General features: G+C 39.8%; 1 protein-coding gene across 11 annotated transcripts in view; it reads right to left on the bottom strand.

Annotated features, from left to right (window-relative positions):
- The window catches only part of UTRN (utrophin), a 556,684-nt gene that overhangs the window by 367,832 nt on the left and 171,180 nt on the right, over window positions 1-17,672 (bottom strand). For 10 of the 11 annotated variants that reach the window (XM_010808643.4, XM_015472890.3, XM_010808642.4 and 7 more), the window contains 4 exons: window positions 17,089-17,234; window positions 15,724-15,936; window positions 3,747-3,860; window positions 2,694-2,849 (listed from right to left, as the gene is read on the bottom strand). In XM_010808643.4, coding sequence (XP_010806945.1) covers window positions 2,694-2,849; window positions 3,747-3,860; window positions 15,724-15,936; window positions 17,089-17,234 — 629 coding nt within the window. Of the gene's footprint in view, window positions 1-2,693; window positions 2,850-3,746; window positions 3,861-15,723; window positions 15,937-17,088; window positions 17,235-17,476; window positions 17,508-17,672 lie in introns of those variants that run through there. The other variant, XM_024996738.2, reaches the window with a different exon arrangement.

Here is a 17,672-nt window from a genome sequence, read left to right as displayed (position 1 = left end):
CAAAAAAAGAAAAGCTCAAAGTTATCATTAGTTATTCCGAGATTATATACTTTCTATATTTTGGCATTAAGATGTTTTCCTTTCATGAGATTGGGAATATGGAAGACTGCTTTTACTTGTTGATTTTATATGTCTGTCCTTCCTTAGAAAAATAAAAATTTCGCAACATGATGTTTGTCCAAAATTTCTTCAACCTTTTTACTACTCAATGAAATACAATAGTTTAGAACTGCTTTACATAATTACTCACACAGCACATGCTTGCCTCCTTGCTGGAGACACTTAAAAAATTTTCCTGTGCATTTATCCCCATACTTTGAGTTAATGCTAAGTTGCTGCTAAGTCACTTCAGTCGTGTCCGACTCTGTGCAACCCCATAGACGGCAGCCCACCAGGCTCCCCCGTCCCTGGGATTCTCCAGGCAAGAACACTGGAGTGGGTTGCCATTTTCTTCTCCAATGCATGAAAGTGAAAAGTGAAAGTGAAGTCGCTCAGTCGAGCCTGACTCTTAGTGACCCCATGGACTCCAGCCTTCCAGGCTCCTCCATCCATGGGATTTTCCAGGCACGAGTACTGGAGTGGGGTGTCATTGCCCTCTCCATATATACATAGATAGATACCTATCTATCTATCAATAGATTAATAGATATAAATATCTACATGTATCTAAGGCTCTGTCTATCAATCTATCCATCTGTCTCTTGTCTTCCTTGGTCCTCATCATCACTTCCAAACCATTTTCCTTATTTACTTCCCCAAAATACCCCAGGTCCTTTTAAGCACATATCATCAAATTATAACACATTTAGAGGAGTCTGAATTCGACTAGAATATAAGATGATATTATGAAAGCATTTTTTTAAGTGTGACAATGATATTGTACTTTTGTAAAAGACTGTCCTCATTCATGGAAGAAGCATGCTGAAGTATTTAAGAGTGAAGTGTCAAAATACTTTCAACTTCCTGTCAAAACTGCATGTAGCAAAAAAAAAAAAAAAAAAAAGGCAAACATGGTAAAACACTAACAATTGGCAAATTTAGGAATGGCTTATGGCTGTTCCCTCAACCATAACTTGAACTGTTCCTTAAAATTCCACTTGTTCAAAATAAGGAAATTGTGGGGAAACAAAATACTCAGGGATGTAAATATAAAGTTTTCTTGTATAAACATTAAATAAAAAAACACTGTATTGAGAGATATATACCATCTACATGTAGAGTATTCCTGCATTTCACATTTTCACTTCTCATTCTTTTATCCCTTCTCACTCACTTCAGCTCTATGCAACCTCACTATTATTTCACTAACAAAATAAAACAATCAAAAGGAAACTACTACACCGTATTCCTACAGTACCCACAGTTGCTGCCCCATCCATTACCAGAGAGGGACCTCCTAAAAGGAGCTCTTTCACTTAAAGGGTGGACCTCATCCACTCTTGCCTAACCACAGACTTTATTTCAGTCATTATCTTCTCTCAGTCTTCTGTATCATCCCCTCTTTCTAAGTGAAATCTTTTTTGACATGCAAACTTTCAATAATATATTTGAAAAAAAATAATTACAAAAACACTTCTTTGGATCCCCATGTCCCTTCTACTACAAATCTCATTTCTCTGTTCCCCCGAATAGAGAAATTCTCAAAGTTGGTTACCCTTGCCCCAGGACCTCATCTCCTTTCCTCTCCTCAACACTCTGTAGTATGACTTTATTTCCCACCACGCCATTGGAACCACTTTTCTCAAGGTCATCAAAAGCTTCCATCTAATGTGCTTTCCAGTTTTGGAAAGTTTTCTCCACCCAGCTTTTGGGGTCTCACTCCTCTGGCATTTCCCCTGGGGCAAACCTTTCCTCCTTAGCATCCTTGGCTGGTGATTAGTGCTGGAAACCCCATTTGCAGGTACTGTAATTTTGAATTTAGTCCCAGTATGGGCAGCATCACTTGACCTATTCCCACTAGAGCTTCTCCTTGAGTTTTTCACCATTTCAGTAAATGGCACCACAATTTACACAAACTGGAAGCTTCGCAAAAATCCAGAACAGTTGCTAACTATTCACTTTTTCTCATATCACATTAATCTATTACTAGACTCCCATCTCCACTTTCAAAATTTAGTCCAAACCTAACACTTCCCATGACCTCCACCACTATCTCCCTAGTCCAAGGGGCCATCTTCTTTCTCTGAGACTGCAACAACCTTTTAAGTATTCTCCCTATTTTTATTCTTGCTTTCCCAGAGCAAATTATCCACATGGAAGCCAGAGTGATCTTAACAGATCTATCATATGTCAATTCAATGCTCAAAACCCTCTGCTTTCTAAGTAAAATCATACTTGAAAAAAAATTCAAAACCTATGCCTCAAAAGCAATACACAACCCATCTCTTCCTACCTCCCGACCCCAAATCCTTCCCTCCAACTTGCTACCTCTTCTCCTCCATTCTAGTCCAGCTACAATGACTTTCTTGTTCTTTATTGCACACATCAAGCTCATTCCCATCCAGGGACAGAGTGGACAACAGTCCCCACCCTTCATTTAAAAAGTTATCCAATTCTTGTCCCAACCTGCCACCCATGCTGTAGTTATTCTAGATCACTGGTTTTCGGTCTGGATGGGATATAAAATTATTCAGTCAAGAGAAGCCATTATCTACCTCTTGAAATTCACATGCAGGTTAAGCTGAAAAACTTACCTCCTTGCTAAATTTCTCCAGTTGTGATTGGCAGTCAACTAGTTTTGTTTGCATCCAGGCTTTGATTCCAGCAACTGGACAGCTTCGAAGGTTAGCCTCTATTTCTTTCATGTCTTTCAGAGATGATTCGATTGTTTCTATTTCGTTAACAAATGCCTGAACACATAAAATAAGCCCTTGTTGAGTCCATTCCGACATAAGTGGATGCCATTATTATAGTCTGTCTGCCTCTATCCCTGCAAATATTTTAAGAACATACTGCTTGAGAGTAAAGATGTTTAACAACTTAAGAAATATTGTGTCTTAAGAAATTCATTTCACCTGGGTGATTCAAATAGCCATCTGCCAAATTAGACTGCAAATACTTGACTTTAAGAAGGGAATAGTACTTTTAATTATTTTTTTTTAAAGTTGCTCAGTCATGTCTGACTCTTGGCGACCCCATGGACTGTAGCCTACCAGGCTCCTCTGTCCATGGGATTTTCCAGGCAATAGTACTGGAGTGGATTGCCATTTCCTTACAGAAGCCTAATGATTCCACCAAATATAAAACGCATGAAGTATTACCGGCAAACTTCATTTGTAAAAAGCGTTTTTCTTAAAGTCTCACCATAAGTACAGTAAGAGTGATATACAATTGGTAATTATGACACTAAGACTGTCACTGCAACGTAAAACAGCAGCCACTAATGAACTAAAATTGCTCTTGTATTCTCCATCCAAAATTTATTCTGTAATAATCTATGTGGGAAAAGAATCTGAAAAAGAGATAGATATATGTATAACTGAATCACTTTGCTGTACATCTGCAACTATGTTCCAATATAAAATAAATAATTTTTTAAAACTTTATAATCACAGCCAAAAATAGAAACGTGAACTATAAGTCATTCTTTGACTAGCTACAAAGTCAAAAAACAGGTTTATATTGAAACATATTTTATCTAGGTTTATTGTCATGCCATATTCTTAAATTTTAATAAAAGCAGCAAATAATAGAGGAAGAAGAAATTTTATTTATTACAGCAGATTCCCCAGATCAGCAGAACTCACAGAGCATTGGTCAAGCTGTCTTTGGAGCCCTTCGGCATCTCCTTGGACAGCCTGCTCTTTCATTAAGAAGTCTTTCACACCATCCATCCACTTCTCAATGACTTTCGAATCAGCCTAGATCGAACACAATAACAAAGGGGGATATTACTCAGTGACATTCAACCTACTACATCTCAAGATCTACTGCTACAGAAGAAAAGGCAACTTTTCAAAACTTTGATAGCATCATTTTCATTTATTTTCTTTAAAAAAAAAAACTTCCAACATTGAAAATAATTATTTCCTTCATTGTCGCCTAAAATCCTCATGAGATGATATCTTGGTGATCATTCTAAAAATTTCAAAATGTCCTCCAGTGAACAAAGCTATCTTGCTTAATAATGAGCTATATCTAAGATTAAAAATTCAAATTAAAGGGAGAAATGCTTTTCTAGGTATAATCAGCTTTAAAAAAATCTCTTTCTTATATAATTTAGCACTATTTTCTCCTTAAGTTATCTATTCAAAGCAGGATTTGAAAAACAGCACAGTGGAGGGAGTCCAGTAGACTGCTCTTAGTTCTGTTACTGGTGCTTTGTTATCTAAGAACCCCGTATGGTCCACTACCCAGCGCCATGCCTTCATCCAGCACTTACTAAGCACTCACTGTTATCCAGTTCCTGCGTGTGGTGCTGGGGAAATGAGAAAGCAAACATTTTGCAGAAAGAATGAGACTTCAGAGACGTAGTAACATTGGAACTAGACCTTAAAGAATGCAAATAACTAGGTCCAACTTCAGCTCCAAAACTACATTAAAGTGACGGTCATTTCTTTCCAGGTGCCCATTCATCACTGGTCAGTACGACTTGTTCCTTTCCTTGTACCTTCCTCAATTATTTGTTTCTTGTTCCTCCCTCCTCTCCAGGAATGGAGATAAATTAACTATCTTATTCAAAAATAACCTTCAGGCTGGAAAGCAGCCACTATGTCTTCCCTTAGTTTTTTAGTGGTTATAAACTCATAATTCATGCTGTAATGTCTCTGGAACATGATACTCAGATACTGTTCTCAACACCCTGATCAACATGCTCTGGTAATTACATCAACTTTTTAACATATTTAAGTATGCCATAAAGAACCAATTACTCTCATCCTTAAAATACTGGAATGAATGACAAAGAGGGAACCTAAGTGGTATTTCAGTTATAGTTAGTAAATTCAGAAAATGTCATCTAAATTTTTTTTGTTTTATTTTTCTTATTGTAGAGTTGCATTTTGTTTCCTTTACAAAAATTTTTATAGATATATATTATTCATAATATTATGGTTAGCTAAAACTCCAAAATTTCCATAATGACCTCAAAAGGATATTTTCCCTACCCTATATTGTTTAATTAATTTCTGTAATAAATTCAGAACTTGAAATTTACAAATATCAACAATATTTAACAATACTACTTAGTAATAAAATAATAAAAAGCCAACAGAATGATTTGAATTTTTAGTCTCTCCACTTTCTTATCAGCTGCTCTTCCCAGCTTTCTCTTATCTACAATCTGACAGTGAGGCATTGTTCTTCTGTTGGCTTGGGTTTTTTGTTGTTGTTGTTTGGTTGGGTTTGGGGGTTCTTTCCCAGGTGAAAAATAAGGCCAGTTACAGTGCCTTCCTGAAATCCCCCCATGAGCACATCACCTCGTTCATTAGCCAACAAACTTCTCGGCTTAGTTTTCAAAACATGGGATAGCATCTAAGTAGCATTCCACTTAGGTTTTAAGGGATGTTCCCAAATACTTTACTGAAATGAAGCTTTACCCATAATGATAGTCTGTGAGCACTATTTAAGCTAAATGAGCACACATGAAATGTGAGACTATGAATCTGTATATCTAATAATCTAGTATCCTCCTCCAAAAAATAAATAAAAGAAAGCAGTACTTAAAGAAATGAGGTCTGGACAAGGCTTCTGAGTGGTATCCATGCTGATTCCTGGGGACCACCACACTCTTTCCTAAGCACAGGTAAGGTCTCTGGTCAATCATTTATCTACAGCTTTGCCAGGAATTGACATCAAGCTTAGTGCAGGTCCTTAGCTTCTAGAAAAGAATGTTCCCCCTTATTTAGGACATTCACTCATCTCCCCCTTATTTAAGACATTCACCCATCTCCATTGTCCTGGTAATTTCCTCACAAGTCGCATAATGCGACCTTGAGATCATGGGTAAAACAGCACATTACTGGGGATGTAGATTTAGGCATCAGAAGGACTGCGTGGTTTTTCCATCTAACTCATAATTCAGGCTCTAATGCACTCTCAGTAATGACCATTCTCCACTTTCCAGCTTGCAAGGTCATTCTCTGATGAAGATGGGAAGCAAAGAGGGCTTATGTGGCCGAGCCTTTCTGTCTCCTCTATTCATATTATACCACCTGGAGCAAGCATTTCTCATTCTCCTTGTCCCAAGCACAGCTTTGAAAGCCCTTTCAGTCACACTGAGCTCTTTCCCCAAGCTTCCTTTCCCTCTGCTCTTTAGCCTGTTTCTGTCACTCTTCTCATACATCCATGCTACTCTGATAATATTTTCAATCGGTGACATCTCTCTTCTTTTGGGCTGGCTTCAGCATTCATGGGTCTTATCCAAGAAGACTGCTTAGGAAGATATAGTCAGGGCAGGGTAGGGTGGGGTGTGCAAAAGATAAAAACTGCAAAAGGAAAGTATAAATACATCTATAGAGTTCATGAGGGCCTTTTTAAACTGTTCACTTAATTTGTTACCACTTTTTGCACTGTTAATCTCTAGTCTGAACTTTTTAAGAATTCAAGGCAGCATTACAGCTGTGTAACTGGGCAATTCATTAAATCGAGTTTGGAGTAAGGAAAATTGACAGTCTCCCGGGCCAAGAATTTTTGAAATTTATATGGAGGTTTTAACCACAATCAGCCTTGACTGAAGTGAGCAGCCTGAGTGATCCCTGCCATTGGTACAGAAAGGGAAGTCCTGTGCCATCAACCTCTTTCTTCTCTCCCTCCTTCAGATACACACAGACCCTTGGTAAGCACACACAATTCACATGCACACACCCATTCCTCTTCTTACAGTTACATGTGTGCATGCTCAGTCACTCAGTCGTGTAGGACTCTTTGAGATCCCACAGACTTCAGTCCGCCAAGCTCCTCTGTCCATGGTATTATTCTCCAAGCAAGAATACTGGAGTGGGTTACCATGCCCTTCTCCAGCAGATCTTCCTGACCCAGGGACAAACCAGCATCTCCTGTGGCTCCTGCATTGGCATGCAGATTCTTTACCACTGAGCCACCTGAGAAGCCCCCTTGTACAGTTAAACATGAGAAAAAAGGAAGAGGGAAGCAACAGACACCAACAACCCATGGAGACCAATGGATCATCCCAGTGATAACAAAGGGAACAGAGAGGAATCCGAAAGCTGTTTTCACTACTAAAAGTCCTGCAGGTAATCCTGACCATGCTCAGTTCTAAGGCAGTGTGACCTTTGAAAAGAAAGACCAAGGTCTGACTACCTAGCTCAGCACCTAACCAGCCACGAGACCTTGAGAAACTTCTCAGTTTCTCTTCTGGGAGCTTCCATAGCTCACCTATAAAACAGGAATAATAACAACTACTTTGCCTGACTATACTGAAAAACAGAGATGGTTTAGATTGGCTCTGGTACAGAGTAGGTTTGCAGTAAACGGTAGCTATTATTACTCAGACCTACAAAATCAAGTGCCTTATTACCAAGGTTAAGCCCACAATAGAATTACCCCTTTGGGTTCTGGTGTCTGTTCCCAACAGACACTTGGCAGAACCAGCAGCAAGAGTGAGGACATATTTGCATAAGCAGCAGTGTAAAGAGCTCAAATGCTGTCAACATCAATGCTGGCTCCATCCTATAACTGCTCAAAGTGACTGTGTGAAAGGGCTGCTGCTTTATGATCTTTCTCACCAGACCTGGCTGAATTCAGCTCAGCAGAAGGAACCCAAGTACATGAGAAAAGGCCCAAAAGAAAGGGGCCTGATAACAGCAGCTGCACAAGGCCTCTCTACCCGGTGGCTGTACTGTGTGGGAAAGGTTATGACGTCACTAAGATCACTACAGCAGCGACTTGTGTGCAGCTAAACCTGAAAGATGGAGAAGCCTTCCAATATCTCCTCTTTCCCTAGAAGAAAAATAACTGTCTTAGTCCACTTGTAGCAGATGTTTCCTGTGCTTTTAAAAAACACCGAAATCTGCTCATCTTTAAGTGAACTGTACAGATAAGAGGTTACAAAGAAAGTGAAAACGCTCAAATGAACAGTGTTTCTCTGTCCATTTAACAATCACTCAGCTGATGCCTTTATGAGTTTCTAATGTACACTAATGTGTATTTAATTTTTTTTTACCATCTCCATCCACTTGCAGAATGAATATAGGAATAGATAAATAGAGATAAAGAGAGATACTTAAACGGGGCAATTTCTAATGTTCTCTCTTCATTGGAGGGACTTCAGTTCTTTAAAGCATAACAAAAAAAATTGTTTAAATCCTAGTAAATTTCTAAAATGAATGTTATTATTTCACATGCAGAAACACACTATAAACACTAATCGAAGGTAACCATTTCTCATTCCTATTTATACTCATAAATTCTCAGTGAAATATAAAATGACTAATGCGGAAGTTATGAAAACCAAAGTATCAAATACTCCAGTTTGAAGGGGTCAAAATGCTGCACTGACCACCACGGCTCAAAAGCACTGATCTGTAAGCACTTTGGCTGAGCAACACCTGCTGCTGGGTCACAGAAGAGGAATGTGAGGTCATAAAAACAATTCCATTAAGCCTACATGTCCATCTCCCACACCCCAGCCCCTGAACCAGGGATGGAGGAAATCTGAAGCCTGGTCTCTCTGGACAGACGACAGTAAGATTCCAAGGTACACAACTACCACCCAAGATTTTATTTACAGTGAAATTCTTGGCATTTTATCTTGTTCCTCCCCCATCTGTTGGAACGTCCACAGCTTTTTAAAGAGCCAATATCTAACCCAAGCCATAGGCAAGAAGAGTTGTGAAACCAAATTTAAAACAGCAACTTAGGGCAGTATGTTTCTGTTTTCTTTGATTTATATTCATTAACCTCAAAACACTCTTGGTGCTCCCTCACTTAGTAGAGAAGGCCAGCAGTGACACTGCTACTGCATTTATTAATCTGAAACCAATGGAATTCTTAACTTTAAGATCCAAAAAGCACCAGTATTTCCTGGATTGCAGTAAAACGCATTCACAATGAGGAGAAGAAAAAAAACCCCTATGAGATCATTCTATCAGTTACGTGTTACCTAGAAAGAATTAAATCAGTTACACAGCACATTACTTTTAGAAAACGTTTACCATCGGGTTTTCACCCTGAAATGTGTTCCAGAGTAATTTCTAAACCCGGTTCTCTTGTTTCGGAGCTCCAGCACGTTCCCTTCTGCACTCCGGGTGAGAACACACAGAGTGTGCAGTGTGCATCTTTTTCCATCAGTTGAAGGGAGGGTGTGACTACACAGGTGTCCTGCCAAGGACACCCAGGCATTTAGACTTTATAACAGATCCAACCTCACTAGAGAGGTATGAACGCGTATTATGCCTGCAGGCACCTGCAAAGCAGAGCCGTTCACATCCACTTGCCTGCTACATGCCAGACAAGGTTTCTATGCTCAAAGAGCTGACGCCGTGGCAAAGGACAGACATACAGGTATCAGCCTTAATAAAAGGTGGCCTGAGATTGGGTAATTGTGAAGGTGTAAACAACATGTAGTGGAGGAAGGAATAATTAGCTGTGAGTGTGATGGTGAATAAGACCAAAGACTGCCCATAGTAGCATCTTCTTTAAGGATGAACCGAGAAAAGGAGGCTGTAAATTCCTAGCAAGTAAGTGACTTTTCCGGAAAAGGGCAATCGTCCGCTGTGTTCTTTGTGACCCACTACACCGTCTCCCCACCCGACACAGCTCACAGGAGAAGATGCAGGCAGGGCTCGAGAGCAAGGAGAGGGCAGGAGATATGAGATGCTTGAGAGCACTTTGTATTATCGTGGCAAAGACAACCAGACGCTTTCCAGAAACACAATTCTGGTATTAGTGCGACAGTGAATCCAAGAGAGAAGAGGCTGCAAGCAGGAGTCAGATTTAAACGGTAGTGGGATTATCGGGGCATCAAGTTACAGAACAGTCTCCGAACAGAAGGGGCAAAAGAGAAGGTGCAAAGAGGAGGGTGGTAAATATGAGAGTTTGTGTGGGCCTTGAGGACAGTTTCATGACTTGGAGGTGCTGTGTCCAGCCCTGTGGGACTCTATGGACTGTAGCCACAAGGCCCCTCTGTCCATGGGATTTCCCAGGCAAGAATACTGGAGTGGGCTGCCATCCCTTCCTCCAGGGGATCTTCCTGACCCAGGGATCAAACCCACATCTCTTAAGTCACCTGTATTGGCAGGCGGGTTCTTTACCACTAGCGCCACTTGGGAGGCCCATGACATGCTACAGGGGATCTTGAACAGGATGAAGGAAACCATAGGAAATACACTTGCAGCCCCTGAACTCAAAGATATTACTGCTGGTGATAGCAGTGTCTTAGGACTTTATAACATTTAATCCCCATAATTCATAAGAAACTCATGTCAGTAAAATCAATAGTAAAACTTTTTATATGTTTTAAAATATTTTGCTGCCTGGAAAGAGTGGTAGGACTTTCTGTGAGAGTTTTTTTAAAGCACCAGTCTACATTTTAAGTACAAGAATTGAGATCATTAATTTGGCAAAAAATAGATTTAAAGAATTTACAAACATATTTGAACATGACACTGTGAATAACAATGCTGGCCCCACCACTATCTATATAAAATAAACCAGCCATGTAGATATGTGAAAGGCAGGCATGTAAGAAAAACACTATTTGCCAACAAATAACAGAAAACTAAAATTGGCACATAAAAAGATACCAAGATCACCTTACAAGTATTGAAGGGATGGTAGGGAAACTATAAGTACACAGCTTTGAAAATACTCTCAAAGTTTAAATGTGCTGTGTCAATAAAAAGCATTACTATTTTGAGTAGTGAAATTGATACTCTAATCCATATTCATGCATTTGTATACCATCTATTTAAATAGACGTGATACTGAGATACAAGTAATACTGGGAGTATCAATGCAGTCCCTCATGGAGTCCCAGTATCACTTGGTTCTGTTAGTAAGGGGGAAAATGATTAGAATTAGTCATATTCATGAACTTTTCTTTCTTACTTTGAGTATGTTTATCTCCAGCAAGGATCGCTGTTACTGTTCACTGCTCCCAGGAAAGGAAATGGTATTGGGGAAGAAAAGTGAAAGCTGGTCACTCAGTCACATCCAACTCTTTGCAAACCCATGAACTGTAGCCTGCCAGGCTTTTCTGTCCACGGAATTCTTCACACAAGAGTCCTGAAGTGGGTTGCCAATTCCTTCTGCAGGAGATCCCAACCCAGGGGTTGAACCTGGATCTCCTGCATTGCAGGCAGATTCTTTACCATTTGAGCCACCAGGGAAGCTCATTGGGAAAGAAAGGGAACTTCTCAATGCTCATTCTCCGTCTCTATTACTCAATGTCTTCAATGAGCAGTATGTATGTATTTCTTACACAGTTCAAAATGCATTTGAAAAATAAACAAGTCAACCACTTTGTTCCTAAGAAACATCATCATAAATTGGCAGTGAATAGAAAACCTAGAGTACTTCACGCCTTAAAGACAAAATAGAACTTGAATGCCTAGAAAAAGACACCAGGTCAGTAAAAAAGGAAAAACAACTTTAATCTACAAGTGAATATTTATTGCAATTATCTTTAGGGAAAAAGTAAAAGTTTTCCTAAGTGAATTGTGAGTAGTTAAATAACAAGCAATTCATTCAAAGCAAATATAGGAGCAAAATGTTTTTTAGAACTGAAGAAACATATATTTCAATAAAGAAGCTGCATGTCTAGGGAATACAGACATCGCCAACAGTCTTACAGTTAGGACACAAAAAGTAAATTAAAAATTTGTAATTCACATTAAAATCTGTTAATGTAACACAAAACAACCAAAAAATCTAAGTATCCAGACACATGTGCTTGAAGTGAGTGAGACATTTTTAGTGGAAATAAAGTTGGCGTATGCTCCAACTGGGCTTCCCTGGTGGCTCAGACCGTAAAGAATTTGCTTGCAATGCAGGAGACCTGGGTTCAATCCCTATGTTGAGAAGATCCCCTGGAGAAAGGAAGGGCTACTCACTCCAGTATTCTTGCCTGGAGAATTCCATGGATAGAGGAGCCTGGCAGGCTGCAGTCCATGGGGTCACAAAGAGTCAGACACAACTGAACAACTTAAGAAAAAGAAAAGTTGGCATATGCTCCATTTGGCCTGGATTTGCAATGACAGAATTCTAGAACTCTCTTTTGTGTTCTGGAGGAATACTTATTCACTTTAAATTCCATATTAAAATATTGGCATGCATTTAGCTAACCCTAAAATAACAACAACAGACTGGTTCCAAATAGGAAAAGGAGTTCATCAAGGCTGTATATTGTCACCCTGTTTATTTAACTTCTATGCAGAGTACATCATGAGAAACGCTGGACTGGAAGAAACACAAGCTGGAATCAAGATTGCTGAGAGAAATATCAATAACCTCAGAAATGCACATGATACCACCCTTATGGCAGAAAGTGAAGAGGAACTAAAAAGCCTCTTGGTGAAAGTGAAAGTGGAGAGTGAAAAAGTTGGCTTAAAGCTCAACATTCAGAAAACGAAGATCATGGCATCCAGTCCCATCACTTCATGGGAAATAGATGGGGAAACAGTGGAAACAGTGTCAGACTTTATTTTTATGGGCTCCAAAATCACTGCAGGTGGTGACTGCAGCCATGAAATTAAAAGACACTTACTCCTTGGAAGAAAAGTTATGACCAGCCTAGACAGCATATTCAAAAGCAGAGACATTACTTTGCCAACAAAGGTCCATCTAGTCAAGGCTATGGTTTTTCCAGTGGTCATGTATGGATGTGAGAGATGGACTGTGAAGAAGGCTGAGCGCCAAAGAATTGATGCTTTTGAACTGTGGTGTTGGAGAAGACTCTTGAGAGTCCCTTGGACTGCAAGGAAATCCAACCAGTCCCTTCTAAAGGAGATTAGCCCTGGGTGTTCTTCGGAAGGACTGATGCTAAAACTGAAACTCCAGTACTTTGGCCACCTCATGCAAAGAGTTGACTCATTGGAAAAGACTCTGATGCTGGGAGGGATTGGGGGCAGGAGGAGAAGGGGACGACAGAGGATGAGATGGCTGGATGGCATCACTGATTTGATGGACGTGAGTCTGGGTGAACTCCGGGAGTTGGTGATGGACAGGGAGGCCTGGTGTGCTGCGATTCATGGGGTCGCAAAGAGTCGGACACGACTGAGCAACTGAACTAAACTGAACTGAAAATAACACGTCAGGAAGTCAGAAGAGATTAACCCTTGGGTTAATCTTCACCTGTAAATTTTCCTAACTACATCTCAGAATTTATGAAAATAAAGCAATGATCTTTTGAAAAGATAGGAAATACTTTAACCAGCATTGCTCAACCTTGGCCCTGATGACATCTGGACCAGAAAATTCTTCTGTTGTGTGGGCTGTCCTGTGCATCAGCTGTAACCATGGCCTCTACCCACTAAGTTGCCAACAGAACCTACCCTTTCCCTATAGTTGTGATAACAAAAAATGTCTCCAAACGTTAAAAACATGTCCTTCTGGGGGGAAATTTACCCATGGTTGAGAACCACTGATAATCCAATACTTGGAACATAACAAAAATTTAAAATCACAAATAAGAGTAATTGTGGTTTTTAATATTGGAAAGAATGACAATTGAAGACTGGTGGCTCAGACAGGAAAGAATCTGCCTGCAAAGCAGGTACCTGGGTTCAATCCCTGGTTCTGGAAGATCTCCTGGAGAAAGGAATGGCTACCCACTCTAGTATCCTTGCTTGGAGAATTGCACGGACAGAGGAGACTGGAGGGCTGCGATGAGGTTCGCCAAGAGTCTAACACTACTGAGCAACTAACATGCACGCCCCCACACACACACACACACAAAGGGAAGTGGATCCACTCACAAATTTAAATAAGCCAAAAACACTGAACTACAGAAAAACACACTCCTCTTCAAAATTAATGGATTGTTCGAATGAGATCTCAGTGTAGAACTACAGCTTACACTTCAAGAAAACTAATTCCTTCCACTACGACCATACACACACAGAGCCCCTGCCATCCTTATTCTCCTGTCATGCCTTGGATCTATCTGTCCATTAGTTTCTGTGTCAAACAGCTTCCCTCATATTTCAGTGATCCCCTCTCTTGCTCATCTTCCTGGATCCTGCCCTAGACTATATCGCCTACCAGCTTCTACCACATGCTCTGATTCTAATTTTTAAAACATCATTTTCATAAGTTTTGTCTTCATTTCAATATTTCCACTTTCTTTGAAACAACTTTTATAAAAATTCTCATATATATAAGTATATGTATAAAAAAACTCTAAGTATATATATATATATATATATATATATATGTGCACATCTAAATCTCCTATTACTAATCTCATTTCATTCACTGAAAAATATCACTGCGTGTCTTCTCTGTGCCAGGCACTATATGAGAAGTATACCTTGGATACATCAGTAGAGAAAATAAACCACAAAAGACCGAGGTAAAGAGGCACTAAAAGTGAAAGTGAAAATCCCTCTGTTGTGTCCTACTTTTCATGACCCCATAGACTATATAGTCCATGGAATTCTCCAGGCAAGAATACTGGACTGGGTAACCTTTCCCTTCTCCAGGGGATCTTCCCAACCCAGAGATCGAACCCAGGTCTCCTGCATTATAGACAGATTCTTTACCAGCTGAGCCACGAAGGAAGCAAGGAGTGGGCTACAAAGAGAGTGTAATCAGGTCATCCTTCATCCCAACCTTGCCTACAAGGTGAGAAGGTAGAGAGGTTCATCCTTCCCTACCCGACCTTCATTACTTCCCTTCTTCATCCTCCTTGCAGGTGAAACTTTAAATCCTGACTGTCCCATCTGACATGGACCTTGACCAGTTTCTCCTTATATCCTCACATTATACTTTCCTCTGGAACTTTCTATCTGCCAACATTTTCAGATGGAACAAAGGATCTTGTTTCTGAATACCTCGGTTGGTAAAGAATCCACCTGCAATGCAGGAGACTCCTGTTTGATTCCTGGTTCAGGAAGATCCCCTGCTGAGTGGATAGGCTACCCACTCCAGTATTCTTGGGCTTCCCTTGCAACTCATCTGGCAAAGAATCCGCGTGCAATGCAGGAGACCTGGGTTCGATCCCTGGGTTGGGAAGATCCCCTGGAGAAGGCTACCCACTCCAATATTCTGGTCTGGAGAATTCCATGGACTGTATAGTTCATGAGGTAGCAAAGAGTCGGCTTTCACTTTCACTTTGCCGAATTTTCATGTCCCTCAAATCACCTGCTTTCCCAATCTGATACTGGTTGTTAGTAGCCTAGTTCAGGTTTTTCAAAGGTCTAAAAATGTCTGAAATCTTAACGGATCAGCTTCAAGAACTCAGCTATCTGCTACTATCCAGGCAACTTCTACCACTCTAACCGAGTCTCCACTGCAATCTAACCACCAGCTATTTCATGCGGGCTCATCTCTGAAACATTATTTTAACAATTTTAAGCAATTTTCTCTTATCTGCAAGGTCCAGTTTACTGCTACCAATAAACCTTTTTGCCAGGCAAAAGGAGATACATGTGTTTTCCAGCACCACTAAAAGTATGTCTTTGGTTGGAATTTTATATCCCATCTTAAGTACATTAACAAACATGGGACCAGAAAGAATGCAAACTGCTCAAATAATAGATATTTACTAACAATTACTACTTTACTCTGTAATAAACTAAACGCCCTAGTGGCCTTTAGATTTACCTCAAAAGTTCTGAGTTTGGGGGTAATTTCTTCAAGCAAATGCAGATCTTTGGAAACCTTGACCTTCAGTTTGTTCCACTTTCCTTGAACATCATCAAATTCTTGCTTATATGTTTTTTCTATATCTGGAGAAACATTTTTCTCCAAAGCCTTTGTTTCTTCTGCAAGTTTATGTAAGGTAGGTTTTTGATTCACCAGGATTTCATCAAGAGCCTGGAAAACAGAGTTCAAGATTAAAAATACTCATATAATCTATCTGTGAAGATATTCAATAATAATGGTTATAAACAGTCAAAATCACTTTTTAAAGAGAATTTGATCAAAAAAGAATTGTGAAAAACTCATGAAAAAAGAATGTGCCCAGTCGCTTCAGTCATGTCCAACTCTTTGAGACCCCACGGACTGAATCTTTGTGGCCATGGGTTTCCCAGGCAAGAATACTGGAGTGACCTGTCATTCCCTCCTCCAAAGGATCTTCCAGATTGGGGGATCAAATCCACATCTGCTGCATCTCCTGCATTGCTGGCAGATTCTTTACCACTGAAACACCAGGGAAGTCCCATGAAAAACCAGTAAGTATAATCAAAAAAGTCATAGCTTTCCCTATATAAGTTGTGTGTGGTTTCAAGACCATATATTGGGTTGGCCAAAAGTTCATTTGGGTTTTCCTGTAATATCTTATGGAACACCTGAACAAACATTTTGGCCAATCCAACATTCTCTGCACTAAAAACTAACAGAACAACAGGCCCAATGAGGGCCCAGTGTGCAAGGCTCGATAGGGAATCAGTTATATCTGATGAAATAGTGCAGACACATGCTCTAAGTGACCAGGGAAGCATTTTCAATCAACACAGAAAAAGAACACAATCGATATTCTTGATTTCATTAAAGATATTTTATCTAGTTGAGAATTTTAAGCTAGTCACAATAGAAGGAGAAAATATGCTTTTATTCTATTAGAGGGTTTCCCAGGTGGCACTAGTGGTAAAGAACCCACCTGCCAATGCAGGAGACATAGAGCCACAGGCTCGATCTCTGAGTCGGGAAGATCCCTGGAGGAGGAAATGGCAACCAGCTCCAGTATTCTTGCCTGGAGAATCCCATGGACAGAGAAGCCTGGCGGGTTATGGTCCATGGGGTCGCAAAGAGTTGGACACAACAGAAGTGACTTTGTAAATTCTATTAAAAACATTTAATAACCATCTTGTATCTGAGATCTTAAATTATAGTAACTCTCAAATTACAAGAAATATAAGCAATGTTTGATCAATTTTGACCAAAACGAATACATTTTTAAAAAACATTTCAAAATATATATGTTAGAAATGAACCTAGACCACTTAGGCCTAAAACATATATTACCTTTTTTTCTTGGAGGGCCTTCTCCACCTTTGCCAGATCATTCAAGACATTCAAAGACATCTGGGCCTTACTTTCAGAGTCCTTTAGCAGATCTGTCAGTGTTTTCAATGTTTCCAAATACGCACGTCCAGGTCGGCTCTTCAGTTCTGTTCATGGAAAAGTACTCACTTTGAGAAACTATTGTTAGGAAATTAATATTGCTATATCTATTGTTAATCTTCATATATAATAGGTGAATTCTATTACACAAGAAGTTAAACTCCATAATTAAAATTACAAAGGGTCTCTCTTAGAGATCAAATAAATCACTCCACTGGCATTTCTTAGAGTCAGACAGTGGTGACTTCATTCCTGCGGATGTTGATGCTTGAAATATTAAGTAACCCACCATCATTTTTCTTCATTTCATCATGATGAAATGTCTCTCTGAAGACGGTACTACAATGATCCTTTTGTCTCATATAATCTCCTTTTCCCCAGTAGCTACACAAAGAATAAAAGGAGACAAAGATCCCCTCAGCCAGTTATCCTCTAAGTTCAAGTGTGTAGACAGACCACCACCCGCAGAGCGGTGGACGCTGTAC

This window comes from Bos taurus, chromosome 9 (assembly GCF_002263795.3).
Source record: "Bos taurus isolate L1 Dominette 01449 registration number 42190680 breed Hereford chromosome 9, ARS-UCD2.0, whole genome shotgun sequence".
NCBI lineage: Eukaryota > Metazoa > Chordata > Mammalia > Artiodactyla > Bovidae > Bos > Bos taurus.
Note: the sequence above shows the minus strand (reverse complement) of the source record. Positions and strands in the feature narration are given on the sequence as shown.